Source organism: Vombatus ursinus, unplaced genomic scaffold (genome assembly GCF_900497805.2).
Source record: "Vombatus ursinus unplaced genomic scaffold, bare-nosed wombat genome assembly UNPS02014798.1, whole genome shotgun sequence".
Lineage (NCBI taxonomy): Eukaryota > Metazoa > Chordata > Mammalia > Diprotodontia > Vombatidae > Vombatus > Vombatus ursinus.
Window position 1 is genome coordinate 66,205,570 of NW_020954576.1, and position 23,102 is coordinate 66,228,671.

The 23,102-nt window shown below is 36.0% G+C and overlaps 1 protein-coding gene across 2 annotated transcripts in view; it reads right to left on the reverse strand.

The window, feature by feature from the left end:
* The window catches only part of LOC114049863 (HEAT repeat-containing protein 1-like), a 58,097-nt gene that overhangs the window by 29,233 nt on the left and 5,762 nt on the right, over positions 1-23,102 (reverse strand). The window contains exons 4-17 of one of the 2 annotated variants that reach the window (XM_027871305.1): positions 21,885-22,026; positions 20,471-20,572; positions 19,018-19,158; positions 17,597-17,808; positions 17,317-17,450; positions 15,909-16,011; positions 15,402-15,512; positions 9,488-9,605; positions 8,178-8,285; positions 7,277-7,372; positions 5,251-5,339; positions 4,510-4,721; positions 4,072-4,193; positions 2,982-3,170 (exon numbers count right to left, since the gene is read on the reverse strand). In XM_027871305.1, the coding sequence (XP_027727106.1) occupies positions 2,982-3,170; positions 4,072-4,193; positions 4,510-4,721; positions 5,251-5,339; positions 7,277-7,372; positions 8,178-8,285; positions 9,488-9,605; positions 15,402-15,512; positions 15,909-16,011; positions 17,317-17,450; positions 17,597-17,808; positions 19,018-19,158; positions 20,471-20,572; positions 21,885-22,026 (1,879 nt within the window). Of the gene's footprint in view, positions 1-2,981; positions 3,171-4,071; positions 4,194-4,509; positions 4,722-5,250; positions 5,340-7,276; positions 7,373-8,177; positions 8,286-9,487; positions 9,606-15,401; positions 15,513-15,908; positions 16,015-17,316; positions 17,451-17,596; positions 17,809-19,017; positions 19,159-20,470; positions 20,573-21,884; positions 22,027-23,102 lie in introns of both variants that reach the window. The other variant, XM_027871304.1, reaches the window with a different exon arrangement.

Consider the following 23,102-nt stretch of genomic DNA (forward strand, 5'->3'; position numbering starts at 1 on the left):
TACAAATTAAAAAAAAAATTTTTGTTTTTGCATCCTAGAGCCATTTATTATTTACATGTTGGGACACAGAAAGTAGCAAAGTCAGAGTTTCCTTATTTTCCTAAAAATGAGACCAGCCAAAGAAATTTTTTTTTTCTACTTAGAGTTCACCAATTTATTTGAATAAGGGAAAGTAGTGACTGGAAAATGAAAAAAGGAGGAACAAAATCTCCTCTACATGAAGTAAAAATAATAGGGTTCCCCAAAGATTCCCGAGAGGATGAAGGCTCATTCAACATTTTAAAAAATTTATATGGAAGAAGGAATGTACAGTCAAACCTCTTTTTGCATACATTACTAACATTTTTGGGTCAATGAAACAGTAGCTCGAAGGTGATGTCACCTCTAGAAAATGAAGAAAAGAAAATGACACATAAGAATCAATCTAGGTATATGTGGAAGAAAAAAAATCCAAACTACCCTAATAAAATGGTGAGCTCAGAACTATTCATTATGACCTTGGAAAAGGATAAATTATTCCCTAAAAATATTGGCTTAATGGGAACTGTGGTAAGAAGAGAAGGAAGGAGAGACGGATAAGACAAAAAAAAAAAAACATCAGGAAGGGTACTGGAAAAACTTGGGGGTTCTCTATATCTGAAATACTATGTGGTAGTGTCACAACACCTCAAGAGAAATAAAAGGTAAAGGAAGTTTAGAAAAGTAAGTAAACAAAAGCATGAGAAATGGCAAAGATATTGTAGATAGACTGCAAAGAGAATTGCTGAGTGGCTGCGAGGACAAGAAGAATATGGACAATCACCAAATTCTGGAATGTGAATAAAAGGGCACCAGGACAGAAATATGAAACAATGTGCAACTTTATACAAAGAGGGGGTAAGCCATAGACTTTGCTAATCTAGGAGGAGGTAAAGGATGGAAATACATTTTTTTAAAAGGGCTGAGGCAAAGTCTTAGGTTATAGATTCACAATGGGTAATGCATCTAAAGATGTCCCTTTTATGCTACATTAATTATATGGCCAAGCATATCCTGTACTACTTATTGCTACCTCCACAATTATTTGTCTATGATCATCACTCAATGACATTTCCTCTTCTGAGGAATATTTTTAAGAACCATGCAGTCAGTCCACATCACCTTCTCCTCATTTTTATTATCTTCATCTACAGACCTTGAGGTGGTTCTCCCAACTTTTTCCAAAATCTGAACCCCTATCTTAGAGCTCTCTCTCCACACCTTCCCACCCAGTTCATTAGCTCAGCCACTTCCTACTCAGGCCGGTGAATTCCTCATAAATTTACTTCTCAATTCCTCACCTCTTAAAATCTAATGATTTTCTCTACCCCATTTCAGTCTCATAATATGAACATCAGACTCCATCATTTCACGTGAAATTCCATTCAGACCAGTCTCATACCCTTCTACCTTTTTTTGCTCTCATACTTTCCCTAAACCTGATTTTCACCTTCATCATGCTCTATAACCCAATGTTCTATCCTATTACCCCAATTTATCTCCTCCGCTCTGGCTTTGCTTCTTCTATAATGAGGTTTATCCAAATGGTTAGACACTTTAACGTTTCACTAGCTATGACTCCCAGATCCTTTGTGTCCTGATGTTCCACTTTTCCAGACCTGAGAATACTGTTCCTTAAAAACCACACTTTCTAGTTTCTCCAGTCCTGCTCCATGGGTGATAAATATGGATAGAGGAAAAAAAATAACAAAATCAATCTAGTTTAACCTACTACAATACGTTATATAACCTTAGCTGAGCCCTTACTTTTGCTCAACAATCTTGTTCCACCATTTTCAACTGAAAATACTTCCTACATTTTATACCTTCATGTCTTTACTCACTCAGGTCCCTATGACTAAATTGTGTCTTATTACCTGATGAATTCCTACTCACCCCTTAAAAGCTAACTCAAGGGCCACCTCCCTCCATGAAGCTTTCCATAATGTTCCTATTCAGAACTCACAAAACACTGTTTTCCACTTTTCTAACATATTGAGCATACACTGTTTCTCACTACAGCTCTGTGTGTGTCATACTGGGTAGTTATGTGTTGCAGAAGACAGAGTGCTGGGCCTGGAGTCAGGAAGACTGTTCTTTCCGAGTGCAAATCTGGCCTCAGACAGTTACTAGCTGTGTGACCCTGGGCAGGTCATTTAACCCTGTCTGCCTTAGTTCCTCATCTGTAAAATGAGCTGGGGAAGGAAATGGCAAACCACTTCAAGAATCTTTGCCAAGAAAACCCCAAATGGGGTCATGAAGAGTCAGACACAACTGAAACACAAATGTATCATACTCTGTTCCTGGACTACAGGTTCTATGAAGGCAAAGTAGGGTCTGGCTTATTTAAGCCTTTTCTCTCTTGAACAATAGTTCCTCACTAAAACAAGTAAAAAATTCTTGCTGAATTAAGCTGAATGGACTCTGGATCTGGTCTAGGAAAGAAATTCTTATGTTCTGGTTTAACATTTTACTTCAGACAAGCTATCACTATTTCTTGTAAATATATGAAGAGAAAGAAAGAGTCACGCTCAATCTTTAATGATTGAAAGGCACTATGGCAACAGTGTTGGATTTAGCCTCTCAAGAGCTGGGTTTGGGTCTAGATTCCACCCCAATCAGTTGTGTGACCTTGTGCAGGTCATGCAATTTCTCTAAGATCTGTAATAGACATGTTACCTGTACTGCATACCTCATAGGCTAGTTGTGAGGTAGAGTTTTCAAACCTTAAAATACTATATAAATATGAGCTACTTCTAAAGGACTGGTACAATAACCCTAATCTACCACTCAGAGAAAGAGGCAAGGATGCATGAGAATTCTATCTCACATCTGACCCATACCTATTTAAATAAAACATTTCTCACCCTAGTTCCCCACCCCCATTGCTATTCTAGGTCTTAAAAGAGCATCAGACTGCCATTTAATCAATCATGAACTTTCAAAGGCTTCTTTGTCCTTACCAAAACAGTAGTAACTTCAGATTCTCTTATTTTTCTTTCCAGCAAATTGAAGACTCTTAATGCAAATGGAAAGTGAGTTTCCTTTAATGAAGAGCAACAAGAGACAAGCACCGAAATGATGACCTGGGAAGTCACTTTCTGCTTCAATGTGTAGCTTTCCTTTTCACCAACAGCTATCAAATCCTCCACCTTCAAAAGCAAACAGACAAAACCATCATTGCGTAGTCTGTACTTCATAAGATAATTCTGCTGAGGGTCAATGCTTACAGCTCTATACATCACATGGTATTTTAAAATTTATCTTGGTTGTAAAATAGAGTAAATGTTCAAAATGAAGTGCCTATGCTACAGGCACAAAAAATAAAGAAAGAGATTATAAGTTCTAATAATGACAGTCCAAGCTAATCTAAGCAAAAGGTACATTCAGATACTGGAAAGAGTTACTAATTAAACTGAATGTTTAAGGTCACATTATCTTTTGTTATTACATATATATATATCACCTAGACTTTCCCATGCTCCTCTTTGTCCCCCCATTGAGAATCATTCTTTATAATAAAAATTTTAAAATAACATTAGCAGAAAAAAAAAATCACCAAAGTTTATTAATACATTAAAAAAAAAAAAGACATCATAAGCTCTTCCACACCTATGGACAGCCCTCCTCTGTAAAGGACGGTAGGAATGTCCTTTTGTGTCTGTTCTTTGGGTAGACTTTTGACTTAAGGCCATAATTAATTTACTCTGCTACCAGACTCTATTTTCCTAGTTAAAAATTATTATAGTATCTACCACTGGACCTAAGAAAAAAAACAAAGTGAGATAGTTCTAGGCTCTCCGGAAAAGAAGAAGAGAAAAGAGAGTAAGGTAGATTTAGAATCTAGTGTATATTCTCTCTGTAAATGTTAATAAAGTGCCACTTTATTCTGTAAAATTATTTGATATAGCACTGTTTATTTTTAAAAGCAACACTTAGAACATTCAAAAAGCATAAAGATTTACAAAGACCTCTGACAAAGCAAAATTCAAGAACCAAAATCAAGTTACAGCAAGAAATATTTTTAAATGGGAATTTTGATAACACACTTACCATCTTCAACATTGAAGAAGGATTTCCTGAATTTATATTGTCAGCCAACAACTGAACCATTTTCTGATTTGCTACACCAATCAATTCTGCTGGCTTTGTAGTTTTAATCACTTTTTCAAGAACTGTGAAAAACAGTGAATATAAGTTTACAAATCACTGAAGAAAATCACAAGAAAACTTCTACTACTTAAATCCAATTCTAAGTATATTAGATTTTTATTAACTTCATCATCCCTCACATTGTTTACTTTCCTTTAATTATGTACTATTTGTCTGAGCAAAAAAATGATTGTCACCAGTCATGAACATGATGATTCTTTTTTAAAGCGTGGGATTTTTGTCTTTTATCATTTTCTTCTGGAATTAACACTCTTAATTACACTTTTTAACTTACAATTAATAACACTTTTAATTTGAGAACAAAACTGAATGTCTTACCTTCTTTCCATCCTTTCAGAACAGGGTGCAATGAGCAAATTCCTGATTTTGACAGATAGGTAGCCATTTTCATCTCTTGGGATTTTGAATTGTCATTGGTAACAACCATAAATGGCAGCAAATGTATCACCACTTGATTTAGTAATTGATCACTGCCATTTAGGATCTCTTCCTTAATTAGAAGGTCGGCTGCTAATTCAAGTATCTTGTACCTATTTTTAAAGAACTAGTTAAGGAATATGGTAGAGACCTGAGACAAAAACCATCATCCATCCCTCCCAGAGAGAGGCATATTTTTCCTTTTAAGGCTCCAGCACAAATGATAACAATTTACTTTATTTCCCAATTAAAATATGACTGATCTCTGAAAGGGCTGAATAAGATAATTACCAGAGAATCTATATTATTCAAAATGTACAGCATTCCAAACAAGTTCTCACATAAGAATTAAAATTTTCAACATTAAAAGAACATTCTGCAACAGTCTACATCAGGGGTTCTTAACTGTATTTCAATATAACTGATTTTTTTGGTAAGCCTATATATTTTACTTTATGCATTTAAACATTACTCTGAGAAACGGAACAAACATGGCACCCACCAGACTGCCAAAGGGTATATGACACACAAAAAATTAAGAACCCCTGGTGCACAGAATGAAAATATCAGATCTCCAATGTCAGATTAGTCTGCATTGCTACAAAGCAATCATAAATACTATGAACAAAAGTAAATACATACCATGCCCCATCCTGTGAAAGCTCTGCTCTTTGAAAAAGACTCAAAAGACTTGAAACTGTTTCTTCTGGGCTAAATTCTTCTTTGAAAACCTACAAATAAACAGGAAACCATTATTTCAGATGCTTTTTACCCCTTTTTAACTGAATTTGAAAGAGAAAACATTTACCTAATATCCACCCCTAGAAACCCTGAAGCAATTTATATTTTTATCACTCTAATACTTCTGAAAGGGAATTACAATAGGCCATTTTAATAAGGTACAATTTTTCCAAATACTATTGATGACATCAATAGTATTGTGCCTTGAATTATAGAATGCTTTACACTTTTCAAAGTACTTTCAAATTCATTATCTCATTTGATATTGCAAGTACCCCTGTGACTGCTAAATAATGTGAACTACCAGATCATTCCTCTAAAATATGCTGTTGCTTTACACTGTGGACAAAAAACCCAGCAACTATACTTTAGGAGTTATCATCAAAGTGGAAAAGGACGATTGTCCTCATTTTCAAAAAGGGAAAAGAACAGAGTATGAAAACCAAAGGCCCGTGACTCTGACTTCAATTCCTGGGAAAATTCTAGAATGGATCATTTTAACAAATGATTGGTGGACATATATAATGGGAAACAGTGATTACAAAGACTCTTCATAGCGTCATCAAGAACAAATCATAAGAGATCAAGAACCAACTTTTTTTGGGACAGAATTACAAAACTAGCAGATGAGGAAAATGCTGTGGATATCATTTGCCTAGATTTTTGTAAAGTTTTTATAAAGATGAAAAGATAGGGACTAGAACAGAACACAATTAAATGGATTCAGAACTGGCTGCATGGCCACACTCAAAAAGCAGCTGTTAAAGGTTTTAAGGTCAACATGGCACAAGACCCCCTGTGGAACCCCTCCAGGGTTCCAAGTTTGGTTTTGTGCTGCTTAAAATGTTCATCAATGACTTAGATCAAAGTATTGGGGGGTGAAGGGGTGAGGGATGTTTGCTTATCAAATGTGCAAAGAGTTTGGAGGGATAGCTAATACAATGGATGACAGTCAATATACGCAAGGATCTTGCAGCCCTGTGCTGAATAAATTAAGATAAAAATAAAGTCTTGTACTTGTATACAAAAAGAAAATGGAACTTCACAAACACAGATGCAATAGGCATGGTTATAAAGTAGTTTTTTTTTTTTTAAAAAAAAAGTGGCCTCCAAATTCAATAGAGTTAGCTGTATAATGTGACAGCCAAAAAGCTCATCTGAGAAGCACAACTTGCAGAGCCTTACTACCCTCATTGGATCTCATCTTGAGTACTGTGTTCAGCTTCAGGTGCCAAAGATTAAGAAGGAGATGGCTAACCTGGAAAGGGGACAAGGGAGGGAGATCAGGATGATAAAAGGGCTTGGGTCCACATCCTATAAACATGAGCTGAAGAAACTGGGTTTGTTTGTCCTGAGGAAGAAAAGAGTCAGGGGGAACATGACAGTGTCTTCGAGGGTCTCATGTTAGGGAAAGGATTACATTTGTTCTGTACAGAGCAATGGGCAGAAATTACAAAAAGGCCAATGCAGGCTTGAGGTCAGGAAAAATTTCCTAACCCTTAGAGTTGTCCAAAAGTGGAATGGCTTGTCTTGAGAAGTGCTGAATTCCACCTTCTTGGAGCTTCTCAAGCAGAGGGTATTTTCTAACCTGTGTATTCCCTGTAATTGGTGATGTGATAACTTCCTTCCAGGAGTGGGTTAGACTGGAGTTGCTGCAGCACTTTTGATCTCCAAAGTCCTCTGAAGTCACTTAAACTTTCTGGGTCTCAGTTTCCTTATCTTTTCATGTGGGGGAAGGGAGTAGGACTTATGATCTCTAAGGCCACCACCTGCTCAAAATCCATGATCCTATATAGAATGACTTACATAAAGAAATTAGCTGCCAGATACAACCCTGACAGAAGAAACTTTGAGAACATGGGATGTGAGGAGAGAAGACAAAGATAAATTAGTTTACAATATCTGCATTTTAATGACAAGAACATACCTCAAAAGCATTCATGGCTGACAGAAGAACATCTAAATTATCATCACCAACACGCATTATGATAGCATCTTTTATGAAAGAATCATCAATACTCTCCTGGATAACGGAACAAAAAAAGAAAGATGATAAAAAAATTAATTTTCCAGTTATTAAAAGATCTCATCAGCCTTTACTTGCAAAAACAAGGCATCAGAGTAGTGAGGGAACATTTCAATCAGGAGACCCAGGTTCTGGTCCTACTCTGCTACTAATTAGTTATGACCTTGCAGAACTTAACATCTCTGAGCCTCATCTGTACAACAAAAGAAATAGACTGCACATTTCCTTCTATGTCGAAAATTCAGTCTTTTCTCATTTTTCATTGAATATTCAATTAAATATTTATAACTTAAGTATAATTTAACCATCAATCAATTTATATAGATTTCAGGGGGAAAACTACACGTCAAAGGAAAGGGGAAAAGAATATAGAAAAGCTAGATTACACTAAAACAGTAGGCAGGCTATGCCTACACTTCATGTTCTTGTGTGTAAACAACAACTGAACAGGGCACCCAGGAAGAGTCAGAAGGGATGGAGCCACCTCCAGACTAATTTCCTTTTCTCCCTAATCATCTGCGTTCACTTAACCTTTAATCATCCAGTTTATCACTGTACTGAATTTTTTTTTTTACATCACAGTTTATAATTAAAAGAGGAAGAAAAATAATGGCTGTTAGAATCTCTAACTCTAGAAAAAACAACATATAGAAGCTTGTCTCTACATCCAAAGCACCACAGCCGCTACAATCACACACCATCAACTGTACATGAGGTAACTCCAACCTGTTATTTTAGCATAACATTATGGCATCCTATATAAGAATTACATACAAACACATAAAAGTAATTTCTCACTCACCTTTGATGTTTCCATAATATTCTTCAGATGGTTAACCGCTAAAAGTCTCACTGGAGCCAGTGGATGGTTCAAGCTAAGAGTGAGGCAAGTATCAGAATCTGCCAAGAACTACAGGACATGTCAAAATCACTGAATGAGTCCACAGGAAAGATTACCATTATTTGATTCAGAAAAAAAGTTAAGGAAGATCATTTTTAACATAATGGCCCACCCAAATGTCCAACATATGCAATAACTGCCAGAACCTAATTTTAAACACCAGAGTCAAAACACAACACTTTCTGTCTTCCTTATATAGTAGCTTTCCATGTATTAGATTACAATAGATCAAGAGTCTACACTGACATATACTAAGATAAGCTAAATTTTATATTCATACTTTTTTTTTTACTTTAAATAAAAGCTACAATGTTAAGAAATGAACAATTTATCATCTAATTACAAACAAACAAAAAAACTCATGGCAATGAGTGGTCCCTGAATGAAATGACAACAAAGATCAGTATCCAACTTAATGGTGATTTAATAGCATTAAAAATTTACTACTGAACAACTTAGGGAGATATGCATGTTATTTGGATTGACTTAGAATTCATACTTATCACTAAGGATATAAGGTTAATGTCTGTAGCAGGGAATAACTCAAACTAATCAGTTATGATCTTATTTATATAACTATTCTCAAGACTAGTCTTTTGCCAGAGATTTTACTAGCACAGGAAAAATGTTGGTTAGGCATGGATTCTCAGAAAACTTTTGAAAATCCAACGTCTATGAAAATACAAATACCAAAAACTTGAGGGGCAAATGTACACGTTAACATTGTATTATTATTATTAAGGTTATTTCATCTTTCTTTACCCCCTAATTGAAGAAAATAAGGGTGGGTAGAAAGACAGAAACAGGAAAGGATGAAAGAAATAAAGCATGGCTCATTAACTTCCATTCCATTATATTTTAGAGAACATTAATGGACACACCAGGCAGAAAAACATTCCTGCCAGGAGCTTCCACAAATCAAACACATTCAGGGCATACCTTTTTAATCATGCTAGTTAACATATTTTTGTTAAACCATTCTACACTAGCCAAAGCCTTTCCTCATGCTGTACCCCAAAACCAGAACATGCTCCTCAGCAGACTCAAAGCCTCCCTTCTTTACTCAGAGTTCCTAAAATCTGATTCTCTCCAAGACTTTTCTAAACTAATGGGAGAAAGAGAATAAATTTCTCTTTGCCCCTTCTTATCTAATTATGCAATTTTTATTAACTGCTCCCTTCCCCTGATCCTCTGTAGTAACCACAGCCTACCTGAAACTTTCCTCCACTTGTGGAGAGAGAAATAAATTGATGAAAAAATTCTTGCTTTTGTGGCTCTATAACATCTTTCAGATGGTCCTCCAATACCAAATCTAATGTCTTAGGGTACCTGTAAGAAACAAAAAGCCACCAATCAAACGACCAAAGAAATATGTGACAGAGCTAGAAAAAAAAAATCCATCTGGAAAAACAAAAGGTCAAGAATGTCAAAGGAATCAATTAAAAAAAATGTGAAGGAAGGCAGTACTAGATTTCAAAACCATATTACAAAGTGGTAATCATCAAAACAATCTGGTACTAGCTAAGAAATAGAATGGTGAATCAGTGGAATTGATTAGGTACATAATACACAGTGACAAATGATCACAGTAATCTAGAATTTGATAAATCCGAAACCCAAGCTTTTGGGGCAGTAACTCACTATCTGACAAAAACTGCTCGGAAAAATGGAAAGCAGTTTGGCAGAAACTATGTACAGACCAACATCTCACACAACATACCAAGAAAAGGCAAAAATGGACAGCTGATCTATACAGTGAGGGTTGAGGAACATGAAAAATTTTACCTGTTAGATCTGGAGATAAGGGAAGAGTTTATGACCAAACAAGAGATAGAGAGGGTCATGGGAAATAAAATGGATAATGTTGATCAGATGAAAAAAAGTTTTTGTACAAAGCTAAAGCAGGCAAAATTAGAAGGAAAACAGGAAACAGGGGGAAAAAATTTTATCGCAAATTTCTCTAAGAAAGGATTCCTTTCTCAAATATATAGGGAACTGAGCTAAATCTGTAAAAATAAGAGCCATCCCTCAACTGACAAATGGTCAAAGGATATCAACAGACAGTTTTCACAAGAGGAAATACAAGTTATTAATATTCACATGAAAAAATGCTCTAAATCACTACTGATTAGAGAAATGCAAGTTTAAACAACTCTGAGATACCACCACACATTTAACAGATTGGCTAACATGATAGAAAAGGAAAATGACAAATGCTGGTGGGGATGTTGAAAATTAGGGACACTAAAATAAACTCTTGGTGAAGTTGTAAACTGGTCCAACCATTCTGGAAAACAATTTGGAACTAAGCCCAAAGGGCAATCAAATTGTGCATAGCCTCTTACCCAGCAATACTAGGTCTGTATCTCAAAGACATAAAAGAAAAGGAATAAGCACCTATTTGTACAAAAATATTTAAAGCAGCTCTTTTTGTGATGGCAAAGAATTGGAAAATCAGGTTATACCCATTAACTGGGGAATGGATGAACAAATTGTGGTATGTGATTATGATAGAATACTATTATGCTGTATGAAATGACGAGCAGGATAATTTCAGAAAAACCTGGCAAATCTTCCATGAACTGTGAAAAGTAAAGTGAACAGAACCAGGATATTGTACACAGTAACAGCAATATTTTAAAGACGATCAACTGTGAAAGATTCAGCTCCTTTGATCAAGACAATAATGCAAGACAATTCCAAAGCACCTATAATGAAAAATGCTATCCATCTACAGAGAGAGAACTGATAAACACTGAGTGCAGATTGAAGCATACTTTTTTCACTTTCTTTGTTTTTCGTGTATTTTCTTTTACAATATGGTTAGTATGGAAATACGTTTTACATGACTTCACATTTATAATGGATATTATTTCCTTCTCAACGCATGGAGGAGGGGCAAGAGGGAGTGAGAATTTGGAACTCAAAATTTTAAAAAATGAATGTTAAAATTTTTTACATGTAATTGGTAAATATTTAACTCAATAAGTAAAAAATATATTTAAAAAATAAACAAAAAGCCAAAATTAATCCCTATCAGTAAACGACTAAATTAGCTAGAAAGGGGAAAAAAAAGTAAATATGACCAAAAAGAATGTCATTCAGGAGAAAATACAAAAGTAACCCTCTATGCAAGGACTTAATATTGGAAGCTGAGAACCTGTGATGTGGACTTACTGGCTCCCCACAATACTATTCCCATCCTAGCCCACCTATTTCTCTGGCTGTGGATACTGAGTCACAAAAAAAACCCTTTTGGTTAAAAATAAAGATGGGCAGACGTTAAAAACATTATCAGCAGAGGTGGCGCTAAGACAGTAGAATAGCAGAAAGTGCAGTGAGCTCAACCCCCTACCACCAAACTCTTCCAAACAAATCTAGAAAACGCACCAGACAGGATCCTTATCTGGAAATTCAAGAAAAAGTCATAGTCCATCATAAGTCAGTACAGAGACACAAAGAGTCTTTGGATATCAAGGACAGAATTTGGCCAGGAGCATGAGGCTGTGCACCTGGGTAAGAGGAGGTCTCAGACGACTGCAAGTGCCCTCCCCACTCATCCTACTGCAACAGGAATAGATGCTACCCGGTTTTAGCGTTCACTAACAAGGTTCAGGTTACAAATCCAGGATGGACTGAGGAAAGGCTCTGAATCCATAGGCGGCATTGTAGGGGGAGAAGTAATCGTGTGGACTTAAGTAAGGAGCATTCAGTGTAGCTCAGAACAAGGGCACGGCAGGGTTTAAGTTGCAGCTTCCAGCCCTGTCTAAAGCCTGCAGAGGTCTAATGAGGGCACAGCTCCTAGACAAAGAGGCCCTGCAGGTCTGTCCCTCAGAACCAGCAGAGCTGACAGCTGGCTGAGAGAGGCTGAGTTCAGCAGCATCTACTGTTGCTCCAACTCAAACCCAGATCAGGAACTTGCAGAGCTCAGACTAGGAGTGCAGCAGTCAGACACTGTCCTGGACTGGAGCACTGAGCTTGCAAAAGTCCCTAGTGTGACCCGTCTCTGAGACCCTGGAATAACACAACACTCAACATCCAGCAACAGGATTAGCCCAGCCTTCCAGAGCACTGCCATAACATCAAGTCTGAAATCAGGAAGTAAGCTGGAAGAACAAACAAAGAAAAAAGAACCTCAACATCAAAAACTATTATGGATGGCCAAAACACAAACCTCAAAGAAGAGAATGACTGCAAAATGTAAACAAGAAAAGTGTCCAAGAAAAACACAGTTTAGGCACAAATTCAACTAGAATTCCTGGAAGAGATTTAGAAGTTAAAAAATATATCTAAAATGTTTTTACAAATGAAATGAGAATGGTAGAGGGAAAAAAAGGGAAAAGAGATGAGTGCTATTTGGAAAAGGAACAAATACTTTGGCACAAGATGTACAAAAATCTTGCATAGGCAACAAATTCTGAAAATCAAAATGGACCAAAAAGAAGACAAGGGCAGCTAGGTGGCACAATGGCTAGAGCACCAGGCCTGGAGTCAGAAGATCTGAGTTCAAATCTGAACTGAGACAATGAAGAAGTCACTTCACCCTGTTTGCCTCAGCTTCCTCACCTGTAAAATGAACTGGAGAAGGAAATGGCAAACCATTCCAGTATCTTTGCCAAAGAAAACCCCAAACGAGGTTATAAAGAGCCACACACAACTGAAAGCAACTGAAGAACAACAAAAAGACAATGACTCCATGAGACAAAGAGAAACATTAAAACAAAGTTAAATGAGTTAAAAAGAAGAAAATGTAAAGGATGTCACAGCAAAAACAAATGACTAGAAAACAGATTGAGGAGAAAAAAATTAATACTCACCAGACTAACTGAATGTCATGATGAAAAAAACAACCCAAAACTCCATATATTATTTCTAGAAAATTAAAAAGAAACTATTTATATCTCTTGGAACTGGAAGGGTAAAATGGAAATATAAAGAACCCACTGGCCACTTCCTCAAAGAAAAGACAAAATGAAAACTCCCAGGAATGCTAAAGATGAAATCCACAGCTTACAAGTTTAAGAAAAAAAAATTCTGCAAGCAGCCAGAAAGAAAGAATTCAAGTGGCGAGGAGCCAAAGTTAAGGTCACACACAATCCAGTAGGCACTACTATGATGGGGAGGAGAGCTCTGAATACCATATTCCAGAAGGCAAAGGATGTATAGGCTTGTAGCCAACAATGACTTACCCAGCAAACCTGAGTACAGTGGAAAAAGTGGACCTTTAATAAAGCAGAAAAATTCCTGATGAAAAGACTAGAGCTGTATAAAAACTTTTAAGTTCAAACAAGAGTTAAGAGAAATGCTTTTCTTCTAAGTAAGATCAATCTCATGTACAAAAATATTCATCACTCTTCTTAAAGTGGCAAAGAATGGGACAGCTAGGTGGTATAGTGCCACACGGCACTGCCGGGCCTGGAGTCAGGAAAGACTCATCTTCCTGAGTTCAAATCTAGTCTCAGAATCTTACTAGCTGTGTGATCCTGGGCAAGTCACTTAACCCTATTTGCCTCAGTTCCTCATCTGTAAAATGAGCCGGAAAAAGAAATGGCAAACCACTCTAGTATCTTTGCCAAGAAAACCCCAAATGGAGTCACAAAGATTTGGACACAACTGAAAAATGAACAACAAAAACAAAAGAATGGGAATCTCAGTAAGTGCCCACAAATTTGGGGAATGGCGGAATAAGTTATGATATATAAATGTGATGAAATATTATTGTCCTGTAAGAAATGATGGAGATAGTTCTAGAGAAACCTGGGGAGACTTGTATGAACTGATGCAGTGAAGAATCAAGGAGAACAATTAACACAATACCAATAATATTGTAAAGAGAAACAACTCTGGAAAAACTGAGAACTCTCAACAGAATAATGACCAACCATGATTCCAGAGAAGTGATGGGGATATGTGCTACCTACTTTCTGATAGAGAGGTGAAAGACGTGGAGTGCAGAATGAGACATAATTTTTTGGATATGGCCAATGAGGAAATTTATTTTGCTTAACTATATATGTCTGTAAAAGGGGAATTATTTTTCTTTTATTCTCAATTGGGGGTGGGCAGAAGGAGAAAATCAGATTTCTACAGATAAAAAAATGTAATTAATATTAAAAATAAAATCTATTAGCACCTAATAAGGCTAGAATGGGCACCAGAAATGAAGCCACTTTGCAGAAAAACTAGGGAGCTGCTCAATGTATTTTGTGGGGATGTCTTTTCCTAAGCATCCTTAGAACCTCCCACTCCCAAACAGAGAGTGTATTCTGCACTTTAAGGAAACTGGTCAAATATATGCTTGACTGTTATAAAGCATGTCATTTACCTAATAAAAAATTTAAATGCACAGAAATAGCTTTAAAGACTTCTTCTAACACAGTTTAGAAATTTTTTCATTTAGCAACCCTTCTGAGAATCTCTGTAAATTCTACTGTCTGTAATGCTTTCCACTCCCTCTCCTCTTTCCCTCATTTCAAGGAAAAAAAGACAGAGGTGAATGAGGAAAAATGAACATAGCCTAAAGAGCCCAAGTCTGGGAATCACTGTTATAGCATTCCTTCTCCATCACTGACTCAGAGCTCAGTCTTCATGGGTCCCATACATGCCTTTTATAAATTTTCTGAGGGACTCAAATCTAAAGAAAATTAAATTAGTTGTGACAGTAATCAATCAATATAACCATTCGAATTAAAAAAAAAATCACAATTCCCTCTTTCATTGTGGGCATATATTAATTAGGGTTCAGATACATTGATAGTCCCAAAATCTGGACTGTGAGCTCCTTACAGTAAGACTGTCTTCTGTCTCTTTTTGAATCCCCTTAGTGTACATAGTTCTTGACACACAGTAAGCACTTAGTAAATGCTTACTAAGGATTAAATAGACATCTTCAAAATCAAAAGGAAGAGATCAAATTATGTTAAAATGAATGTTTCTCTAAGAAAATCTCTGTAGAACAGAAATATCTCCAACACTGTCTCCTCCTACTGATAGCCCACTGCATATTGCAAACAATTCAACACAAAATTTCTGTATAAAATATGATTTTTAATTTACAAAATTGATTAGAACTGGGAAGCCCTACTTAATTCATAAAGAAGTATATATAAGGAAAAAGTAACTTACTTGCTTTCCAAAAGTCTAATGAGAGGAAGAAGCTGTTCATTGAGTAGTGATATCTCCTTAGAATCTGTTTCTTTCTGTGAACTGTATGAAATATATTCTTCAAGAAGAGTGCTAAGAAACAAAACAATAAATAGAACATGGGTCAATACGAGGCCTCCTCATTAGATATGCAAGTACCTTTAACCAGGGACAAGAAATACCATTTCTTCCCTATAATTAAGGCTTTTCTTTACTAGTATTTACTGAGTGATATAAAATTGTACTCAGTTTTAGTTTCATATTAATCTATCCTGAAAACCTCTGAATCCAGAGCCACAAATGAGGCAGTGTTACAGAACACAAATGGAACCTAATATGACAAAATAATCGATATGTTTTCACTGACCAGTCCTGCAGAAATATAGTGTCTGTGAATAATAAAATGGTTTGCATTAGAACAAGGTGTAGAAAAGCAAGGGAGCATGGAATCAACCAGACTACATACAAAATTTAAAAGCAGTATCTTACCTAGCCAACAAATGGTCTAAGTTGTTTTCCAATGATATATCTTTAAGTATATCTTCTAAGAGTCTAGCACATATGTGACTGTCCAGCTCCTCAGTGTCTTCTTTTTCTTAGTAAGCAAAAGCATAGAAACAAGGATTATATGTAGAAATCTCAATTATTTTTAAACTAATGTCTTACACTTCAACATCACATCATGAAAGAGAACCTGGGTTATCAACAGCTCTTTCAGTATAGAAACAGTTCTATCAGATCCAATCAAGTTAAAAAAGATCCCAGTACAAATCTAACAACAACCCTTGTTATCTGTCATCCAGGGACCAAGCTAAACAGAGAAGACTTGGTAACAGAAAGCTGGGTCACTGGGGGATAAATCTCTTTTGGCCACAGCAATCAAAGAATACTATCTATCCACTAAGGTATGGAAGGGTTGCAATCCACATTAGTGGAGGGATGAAATCATAGATCTTGGGAAAAACAGAAGCGTTCAAAAATACTAATTCTATTCAATTCACTAATAGTGGACAAGTTTTAAAATCTGGAGAGTTTCAAAAGTCATACTTTACCCTCTCTTTCACTGTTATTCAAAGAGATAAAATTTTAAGTACATTAAGACTGCATAGTGATTTGTGTTTTTCAAAGCACTTTCACATATGAAAAACCTTAGATTTGCTTATAAATTAAAATACCATGCAGTCAGTATTATCTCCATTTTACAGATGAGAAAAGAAAGACACAGAAAAATCAAATAACTTGTCAGGCCACACTGGCTGTGACAAAAATTCAGGGCCCTTAACTCCCAACCCAATCCAGGAGCACAAGGAATTCTAAAAATGTCTTTAAAAACTTGAAATCCTGAATCCAGTAAAGGGCTAAAAATATACTTCAATAACTCCCTCCTCTAACCAGGAGTTTTCACAGTCCTTACTAGATGCATCATCAGCATTAGGCCTAATGTTGCCAGTCACTGGATTCCAAATATAGTGGGCCTCACTCATCAAAGAGGCTTATTTCTGAAAAGTTGCTTGGGAATCAAACTTTGGTATGGAAAATCTTCTTTTCCCACTGATTGATAATATCAGAGATGTTCTATAATAACTTCTGACTGCTTGTTACTGGTAGCAACTTTAGTTTAAGTGTTTCTTCTTAGAGGTTCTCTCTCAAATATTTAATGAGTAAAAAAAAAAGCACATGCTAAATAATCACACCTCATTTAAAAAATTTTATGAAGTTTCACTTGACACGCTTTAAGAAACATTCTCTCAATTAAGATTAGTGGGAAATTGCAATATTTAATGTATAAGAACATCCAGATGTTAAAGGATATTTGGAAAACTAAAGGTCTCTATTAAAAAAGAATAAATCAGTTTGTTTAAGACACAACCACTTGGCTTAATACAAAATCACATACCTGTAACATGATGAATGATGGTGACCACAAGATGGGGAAGCAAGTAATGCAGAAGGGGACTGATATCATATGCCACTGAAATTTCATGTAGTAAGGAAACAAGATCAGGAACATTACACAGGTGAGCAAACAGCCTATAAAAAATCAAGTTCATATTATTTGCCTCTGGTAGTCAATATAGGGCAATTATAAGTTAAAAGCATGCATCATTTAACTCAAAACAAATTTATTCAGCTGTTCCAGGAACAAAGAATTTGTTTTCTCATTATCCTATACTTACTTTTTCCCAAGGCCCTCTATTTTCTGTCTCTGCAAGAGCACAATCAAGCAACCTAATCCATCCTTGATCAAAGAGGGGATTTTGGTCAAGGTTTTGCCAATCTGTGATGCCAAGGAATGAACAAAAGTATCCTCCATTGTCACTTTCACTGAGACTTGACAGATTATCATGTAGGTTGCAGCTCTATAATCAGGTAAAGATGACTTTAGTCCCTAAAATTTTTTAAAAGATTGGAGAAAATTACAAATTATACTTCATCTCATAGATACACTATTATCCTGGGACAAATAAACCGAACTTCAGTTTTCTATTTATACATGTCCCAAAAGTAATAGTGCAGCTTAAAGTTACTTAAAGTTTAAAACTGCACTATGACTGTTAGAACACTGTGTAACAGAACCAAACTGCATCATGTAAACTACAGGTCTGTTCTCTTTCAGAAATAGGTGGTACTTGCTGACTTTGGGCAGGTGGGAGTGAAGGAATGTCAGGAATCGAGGAACAACATAAAGCACACACCAACAGAACATATGTTCCTTGAGGGCAAGACTTTTTTTTGTCTTTGTATCCCTAATGCCAAGCACAGTATTTGGCACAGAGCAAGGCACTTAATAAATGCTTGCTGGAGACATATTTAAAACACACATTCCTCTTTTAAAATACAACTCACAAAAAAAAAAAAAGGGAGGGGGGACATGCAGCAAGGTGGCACAGTGGATAAAGCACTGACCCTGGAGTCAGAAGACCTGAGTTCAAATATGGCCTCAGACACTTGATACTTAATATCTGTGTGACCCTGGGCAAGTCACTAAACCTTGTTTGTCTTACCCCCCCCCCAAAAAAAAGCAAAACCAAAAACAAAACAAAACAAAAACCACCCACCCATGATCTCTATCCTATTCCCTCCAAAGATAATTAACTTATTTTTGTCAGGTTTCTTTCCTCCTACTATTCAGCTAAGACCCCTGAGAGACTAGGAGCTTTAATTAGTTGAGACAAGAGAGATGAATGCCACTAATCTGACTACTGACAGAGGGAAACATAAGGATGCTAAGACCCATGGAAACAGGTTAAAGAGGTACTGGCATTAATATGAGAAGAAGATGCAGAAAGAGAAATGCAAATTGGATTGTACTAATCTATTTTTTTCTGGTTGAGTGCTTCAAATGGTGAGAATAGAGGTCAAATAATTTGTCCTTGGAGATTTTCCAATAATACGTTGCCAAGATGGCAGCTTTGGAGAGACAGGGAAAAATGCTTTGTCTAGAAATTATCACCTCAACAATTACAATTTTTACATGATTTAAATAACTTTTATATAAATATACATCAAATATCAACGTTCTTCTACAAAAATTCTTAGAAATTACTGAGTAGATAGGACCTTAAAATAATCCATTTAATATATAAAGAGAACAAACCTTTTGAATATAGGGGAAAAGCTTAGCAACTAAAGTGTCTGATATATCATTAGCAGACACGAGAGCTGACACAATTGTGGAAGCATAAAAAGTCAGTAGGACTCTCAACTGAGCTGAACTTCCAGGATATGCTGAAAAAACCTACAAAGGAAAAATCAGAAAGAATTAGACTAGGAAGACAATAACTAGACCTAAGTATAAGAATCAGATTATTTTCTTCAGAATTCTAAATACTTTATTTTTTGTATCATCTTATTTTAATGCAACAGAATTGATTCCAGATTATACATCTCACGGGGTGGCTGCTAAATTGGAAGGCTGTGGTAATGACATAGCTGGCATAATAGAAACCCAGTACCAGCTGCCAACTGTACCAATTGTATCAATACAGCTACATATTTTAAAGCCAATACTTAGTATGATGTATCTAGTTACCTTCTAAACTAATCATGTTCTGTTCTATTATCAGGCTTTTCCCCTATGCAGTTGTTTCAGGGGACAGTATTTAGTATACTTGAGTCTAAGATAATAATACAGGTTATAACACTCCCTCAACATAACAAAGGTTGTTTTTTGCCACTTCAGTTGGAAAACATTAAGTGACAAGGTCAGCAAAGACAACACCAGTTTTGGGGAGGTGTAGTAGTAAGTCTTTTGCAGATTGCCATTTCCAAATGCAGGTCTTATGGTATTAAAACAGGGCCACATGAGCATCTAGAGGATTGGAAATTCAGAGGGACACACATGGGGATACATCCACAACTGGGGGAATAAATACATTTTTAATATAACATAATAGCACTGATGACCTCACAGGGGACTAAACTCTCTTACTAATTAATACCAGAAATTGGAGCACTCGATCATCTCTGATACTTTTACTTTTTCTTCGTAAAATCAGAAGACTAGATGAACAAATACAACTATTAATAGGCTAATGACTGAGACACTGATTCATCATTTACATATCTAGATGTTTTACATATATACATGAATACATATTTCTAAAACTGCTTTTTTGGTAACTGTAATGCGTACTAAAATAATCTAACAATTTACTTTTAAAGAAAAGCATTCTTATATCATGTGAATATATCATCAAACTGTTCACTTACTGACACAAACTCCATAGCAAAAGAAAATTGTTTTATGTAATGATCTAAAGAAAGGTATCCCCACTACATCTGAGTGGATACTCCCTCTCAGTGGCCAGTCTTCAAGAGTTGATGTGGCCAAGAAGGCCTTCATCCTTCACTACCAGCCTGATGATGAACTTTTCCAAACGGACAGTACAACATCAGGCCCCTACTTGAACTGAAGCCTTTCCTATCAGAGCTTGCATTCTATTGGCAAAAATTTGAAAAACAAAAGGGCCACCTCCATGCTTTGATGAAGCACCAGAACAGGACTTTAAAGGATACAATACATACAGAATGAAATGATATATACTAACCTTTACAGATTTGGTTACTAGACTGCATATAAAATCCATGAAACCAAGGTCTTTGTAGCAATGGGTAACCAAAGTTCCTTTGGCTAAATGAACCCCAGACATCTGTTGGAAGAAACAGTCAAAATAAATTTAAAAGGCTCTAAGACCTATCTACCATAAACAAATTTAATCAGCTAAACAAATACTGATTGAGTGCCTATACAGTGCTCTGCACTAGATTAGATATTATCAATAAAAAAGTAGTAAGATAATTTTTGCTTTCAGAGGTTTGAAATCTAATTAGGAAGAATAACATATGAAACAAACAAAAATAAAAAAAGCACTAAGCTAAGTATTACAGGTTATAGGAATTTTGAGATCATTTAGAGATAAGAAATCAGTAAAGACTTAGAGAAGAGGTAGGACTTAAAGAATGGGTAAGATTTGGACAGGCAGAGAATTCTGAATACAGAAACAACATAAAGGAAAACATGAAGGTGAGAATGTATGATGTGTCTATGGTACAGCAAGGAAACCTTCTGCTGTAATGGGGTATGCACATTGTGAAGTCGTGAGAAATAAGGCTGGATGTGTAAGATGGTGGGAGGCAGAGTTCAGATATGATGGACCATGAAATAGGGAGGTAACAAATGGATTAAAACAGGGTAAGGATGGGGAGAGGCATAGGGAATGCAGTCAAACCAACACTGCAGTCTGAGGAGAAGCAATTTTGGGAGAAGAAACAGGCTGCAGATTTGTCCTCCCTTCTTTCCTCAAATGCTATTTCTATCACCCCTGTCCTACTGCCTCTGACCCTGACCCTAAAGCCCACTCCACAGCAGTGAAGGCAAGAAGCCATAAAGAGGCATGTGTAAATTATAGACTGTCTCTACGATACTTGCTCCATTTTTTCCACTTTTTTGAAAATCTTGATTTCCCCTAGTCTTAGAAGGTAGTTCTTTTTCTATCTTCTTTGATAATTTAGTGTTCTAAAAAGACGTACAATCAATTTTCTAATTTTGGTCTGCCATAATCACTGCAAATTGAGAGATATTAAACATTTACTTCTGCATACAGCTTGTCCTTTTAAGACTACGTAATAGGAATCTCACCATTAAACTGCATATTCTTCTAATTTTTGTGTAAGTTCCTAGTTAAAAATTGAGGTAATAAGCAAGATTTCCTAACACTGTGCCATATGTGCTCCTCTCCCAAAATTCTTTTTATATGGAATGAACTTGATTAAAAAATTTTGCCAACTGGAATATTTTCCTTTCATTGGTACTTATGATAAATAATGGAGTACACAGATTTTAAATACAAGTCAAATGAACTAAATATATTTTCAAATGAATTTTCCTTTTATCAAGACTTTTAATCATGGCAACTATAATTAGATGCACATACCCTGACAAGTGTCATTTAATAACCATACCTTAACAGGTTCCAACCAATTCCACTTATGAGTTGGATTACTAATCTTTAGCAGCTGTATAACACGAACAAATATTTTTGTCTCATGATATGGAAGAACACAACCAATGAGGCTATCTTGATTGTAAAGATGGATATGAAATCTAAGAAGAAGATAAACAGTCAAACTTATAAAATACATTATCAATATATTTTCCCCCAATAAATAATTTAAAATGCCAGTTTCTAAACTTAGGTGTTCTCAATTCTAGAAAAATATGTCATACACAAATACAGGGCAAGTTAAAAAACACATCAATAGACATTTATGTTTTGTCAACAGGCAATCACAATACGAAACTTATACGAAAACCAGTTTTATTACAAGAGAAATGAACATGTATGTGGAACCCCAAGAATTCCCAGCCCTTACAGAAGTTTGCATATTTGTTATAGTGCAACAAAAAGAGAAAACAAGAAGGAGTGTGGCATGGGACGGAAAAGGTGTAGTAAAGGTGGGAAAAGGACAAAACCCCTCCCAAAGAAGAGGAGCAAGCTGACAGCAAAAGCCCTATTCTTTTCCCTTGGGAATGTCTAAGGAGGGTCCATCCACTTAATTGCAAAGGACCCCAGAGCGTTTTTTGCAGCCTGGCACAGACTGCTGGTGCCTGTCCTGCCTCTCAAAGAATCCAGCCTGGGATGCAAACAACAAATTATGTTAGCTGCAGGGTGGGATGGATGTGTAAGCTCTTTGTAGCCATAACTTGCTAAGAGAAGATGAACTTACTATTTTTTCCACAACAACAAAAAAGGTTCCTGTATTTCTAAAATTCTATGCTTTAATGGAAGCAATTTCCATGTCCATGGCAGACATTTATCAATATATAGTATTTGCATTACACTATATATTACATATAGGCAATCTCCACCTAATGTCATTATTCTATTGGGGGGCGGGAATGGGCAAATGGAATTACATAATTAATAATTATGGAATTAGTTCTATTGGAACAATGTCAAAAAGAAACAGTCCAAAAATGTTATGGTGAAGTTTTCAGACCTTACAGTAGAATTGGGTATCTAATGTACTGACATTAATGTGAAAGACCCTGGTTAAGGTACTGTTATTCAGCGCATGCCTGTGTATATATACACACAGAGGTGATTTTTTAAAATGTGAAATAAATGTTGAGAATAGACCCAGAATTCTAACATTGTTGGTAGGCTCTATCCATTACAT